We start from the raw sequence: 4,027 nt of genomic DNA, 5'->3' as shown, positions 1-4,027 counted from the left end.
GACGGGCAGATGTCTAAATGTGCGTTTGACGGAGCATTCTAACTCTCTAGGTGGGAAGGCGAACTCTAATCTGGCGTTGCACGTGCAATCTCGAGAATGCAAATCGGACGATGATCTGTCTCTTTGCACGCCTGACTTCAGCGACACTACTGTAGTTTATAGAAATGAAAAACAAATCTGTCGCGAGATAGTTGAAGCCTTCTACATTGCTAAGGCTAAGGACACGTGTGTGGCTAAGCCGTCGGTAAACCTTCACGCTAAGGAATTTGCCTTTTTAGATAACTAGTTAGTAGGACCCTGACATTGAAAAATTTTTTGTGTGCCCTTTCACTGATACGGCTTATGTGCGCGCGCATCTCAGTGCGAGCCTTCGTTGTTTTCTTCCTTTCAATACAACTTCAGTTGTTAGTCCAGCCTCGTCTTGTTTGCTTCTTCCTTTGTGTCGCGTCTTCTGGCTGGTTTAAAATGATTACTTACCAACTCGCCGAGTCCTCAACCTTGTTGAACAATAAACAAGTTCACGAGCACTCGTGAACCTGTTTTTGTGTCCCTTACTGTCTCCCTTACTCTGTCCGTCGTCCGGAATTTTGCGCGCCCTAGTTTACAACATGCATCACCAACTAGCCCGGCAGCTTGCTCTCCTGGATATGGCGTTGCAGCGTCGGAACGAGCGGGATGCGGAGGCTGATTTGTTTGACGAGCGGCAGACGGGTTTCCGTGGGATGCGGTGCACGGCTGATTCTATATCGGACGTTGTTACAGCGCTGGAGCATGCCAGGGCGGCAGGCCAGGTTGCGCTGCTGCTACTACTGGACGTCTCGGGCGCTTTTGACAACGTTCACCGCGCACCAATTCTCGTGGTGCTTGAGGGGTCCGGTGTGAGCGGGTGCCTTTTGCGATACGTTCATGGCTTCCTGAGCGGCCGCACCATGCGGGTACGAGTTGGGGGTAAGCTCCCCAAGCCTTGCCCGGTGAACATGGGCGTGCCGCAGGGCTCTGTCTTATCACCATTTCTGTTTAATGTGGCCATGTCGGTGGTGCCGGCCTCCCGCCCCAAGAGCGGCCGACACCATATGTACATGTCCATATATGCAAACGACATAGCTCTGTGGTGCCGGGGCCACCGGGCGAGGCGTTCCGCGTGCCGGGGTGCCTTCAGGGAGCCGTGACCCCAATCGATGCCAGCTTGCACGGCCTTGGTCTGTCGCTGAGCGCGGACAAATCAGTGGCCATGGCCTGCGTTTCGCGCTCGCTCGCGCACCTTGAGCCACTGTCACTGGACGGGACTCCGATTCCTTGGCGTAAATCGGGGCGGTATCGACTGGCGCCTTTCCTTCCGCGCTGCGGCGACCAAGACCTGTCTGCAGATAAAGAGAATCACTGCAGCCGTGCACAAGCTCACCGCTCGAGGCCAGGGCATCTCCCAGCAAGCCGCGCTGCGGCTATACAATGCTGCAGCTTTGGGGCCGGTGCTCTATGCGCTGCGGCTCGTCACAATGCGGAAGCCGTGCTGGGAGAAACTCGAGCTCCAGCACCGCAGGTCCCTGCGCGTGTGCCTAGGCCTGCCCAAAAACTCGCAGTGCGCTGCAACGTTGGCCGAGGCAGGAGCGTGGCCACTTGAGCTCCAAGCAGCGCGCAGGGTACTGAACCACATCAACCGGGTTCACCGCGCACCGGACGGCGGCTCGCAGCTGCAGCGTATGCGCTCGCACCCGCACTCAAGAATGGGCGCGGCGCTGCTCGAGTATGAGCAATTGACACAAGGCCCACCCCCCTACCGCTTCTGCGCGCCCTGACCTGCTACCTCGGAGGTACAGCGAGAGATCGTCGACATTGCGGGAAAGCGGAGCTCACCCTTCTGTGCTGTGCAGCAGCTGGCCAGAGCCGTCATACACGAGGAGCTCCAGGACCATCTCCTCGTGTACACCGACGGCTCAGTGGTCCGCGACAGCTGCTCCCTTGCAGCGGCGGCTACCATCCCCACCCTGCGACTGCACAGCCAGCAACATGCAGCCTTCCTGGGCTCCTCCACCACGGCGGAGTTGATGGGGATCCATCTCGGGCTGGACCTGCTGCTTACCCTTGGTCCACCGCCGCACAGGAGTGCTCTGCTGTGCGACTCCTGCGCCGCCTGCAATCTAACGGCCGCGGTACCCCTCTAGTGTGGGAAATTCCTCGCGCATGGAGCGCCTCGCGCAGAGAGGGTGTGCCGTGCGTGCACAGTTGGTGCCCGGTGTTGCGACTGGGGATCCCACCGCTGCCACCAGCGTTGTGACTTTGAGATGGTCCCGTAACGCTCGCCATTCGTTTTGTGACAGAGCGTCGCCAGCTCTCAGTCGGTTGCGAAGACTCCGATTCAGGCGTCGGTGAGAAGAACGAAAGGGATTTTATACATTATGTACAGAGCATTATACAGGACGAGATCGGCACAGGGGCCGAGAGCTAGCAGCAAACGCGACTGTTCTCGCACGGTGACGTCCGGCGAGGCTCCAACGCCTCACACATCACACTGCACTCGGGAGCGGCACAATCAATCAATCAATCAATCAATCAATCAATCACTTTATTTCAGCTTCTTTTACAAAACTGAGGGTGGCAAGAAAAAAGCAGTCATTACGACCGCTTGACAAGCCTCGCCACCCCTACAAAGAGGCAGTTTGGTAGCGACTGTGATGGTTACATACACTTGTAACAACGCAAAGGTACATGGAAAGACAAGGCGTGTAAAATACATGCTCAAAAATAAATATATTTTTTTTGAATACGTGCATAAAAAGAAACTTTTTTTTTCAAATACATGCATGAAAGGAAACTTTTTTTTTATTGTTAGCATGGACAAGTAGTATTTCCGCACAACAGAATAAAGGTTTTACACAAAATTTACAGTTCAATGCAATAGAGTTCTATACATGGGTACACATACTGTGGCACCTAGCTTGAAAACACATTTCGAATAGCCGAGACAGACATGCTGTGTAACGTGTCATAAAATGGCGTGTTCAAGTATTTCGGAAGAATGTATTTTAGTGTGGAAAAGCCATAGTTTGTTCTGCATCGTGGTAATGAATAGATCATACGCTGTCGTGTCACATACGGTGTCCGATGTGGTGTAAGTGTCACAATGCCGGAAAAAAATGCGTCGTCTTCGGCTATTATTTTTTTATAGAACGATGAAAACCTGTAATCGAACATTCTTGTTACGGGTATCATTCTGTATTGCTGGTAGATAGGACGTGTCGGAGCATCATACGGTACATTAGCAATTACGCGAAGTATTCTTTTTTGCAGTACTAGAAGCTTCTGGATGTTAGATACTGTGGTTTGTCCCCATACAAGGAAGCAATACGATACATAAGAATAAAAGAACGCATAGTACAGATTAAGCTTGGTTTTGGCGGGTAGAATATGTTTATTCCGCGAAACTATCCCAATATATCTGGAAAGGGATAGGCACACTTTGCTTACGTGGGCGTCCCACGACATAGTAGCAGTAAATACCACTCCGAGTAATGTGAAGGTTTCCACGTACTCAATGGGGGCGTTGTCGAAATAGAGTGGTGGCACACTGCCTATATGCTGCCCCTTCGGATGGAACAATAAAGCTTTAGTTTTTAGTTTGTTTATTTTTAATGAGTTCAAAGATGACCACTCAGATAATGATGACAAAACTGTATTTGCGCTGCTAGTTAGTTCTTTAATGTCAGGTGAGGACAAAAATAGACTGGTGTCGTCAGCATATATGATGTATTTAAGTAAATTACTGATGTTGCATACGTCATTAATATATATGTTGAATAGGAGTGGCCCCAGAAGGCTGCCCTGGGGCACGCCGTTTGTGATTGCTAACAAGTCCGAAGAGCAGTGATTTAAAGCGACATACTGGCGACGAGCACTTAAATACGATTGAATGAGACAGAGGGCGTGGCCACGTATACCGTAGTGGTCGAGTTTTTTAAACAGTGTATCGAATGCTTTGCTAAAGTCTACAAAGACGCCTAAGGTGAGGTGTTGAGATTCGAAGTTATTT

General features: G+C 51.3%; 1 protein-coding gene across 1 annotated transcript; it reads right to left on the bottom strand.

The window, feature by feature from the left end:
- Nucleotides 1–2,861: 2,861 nt before the first annotated feature.
- On the bottom strand, nt 2,862–3,718 carry LOC144136107 (uncharacterized). Its single transcript, XM_077668221.1, has one exon. It carries the CDS (start codon nt 3,481–3,483, stop codon nt 2,932–2,934), a length of 552 nt encoding a protein of 183 aa, XP_077524347.1. The 5' UTR covers nt 3,484–3,718; the 3' UTR covers nt 2,862–2,931.
- Between the last annotated feature and the right edge of the window lie 309 nt (nt 3,719–4,027).

This window comes from Amblyomma americanum, chromosome 1 (genome assembly GCF_052857255.1).
Source record: "Amblyomma americanum isolate KBUSLIRL-KWMA chromosome 1, ASM5285725v1, whole genome shotgun sequence".
Lineage (NCBI taxonomy): Eukaryota > Metazoa > Arthropoda > Arachnida > Ixodida > Ixodidae > Amblyomma > Amblyomma americanum.
Note: the sequence above shows the minus strand (reverse complement) of the source record. Positions and strands in the feature narration are given on the sequence as shown.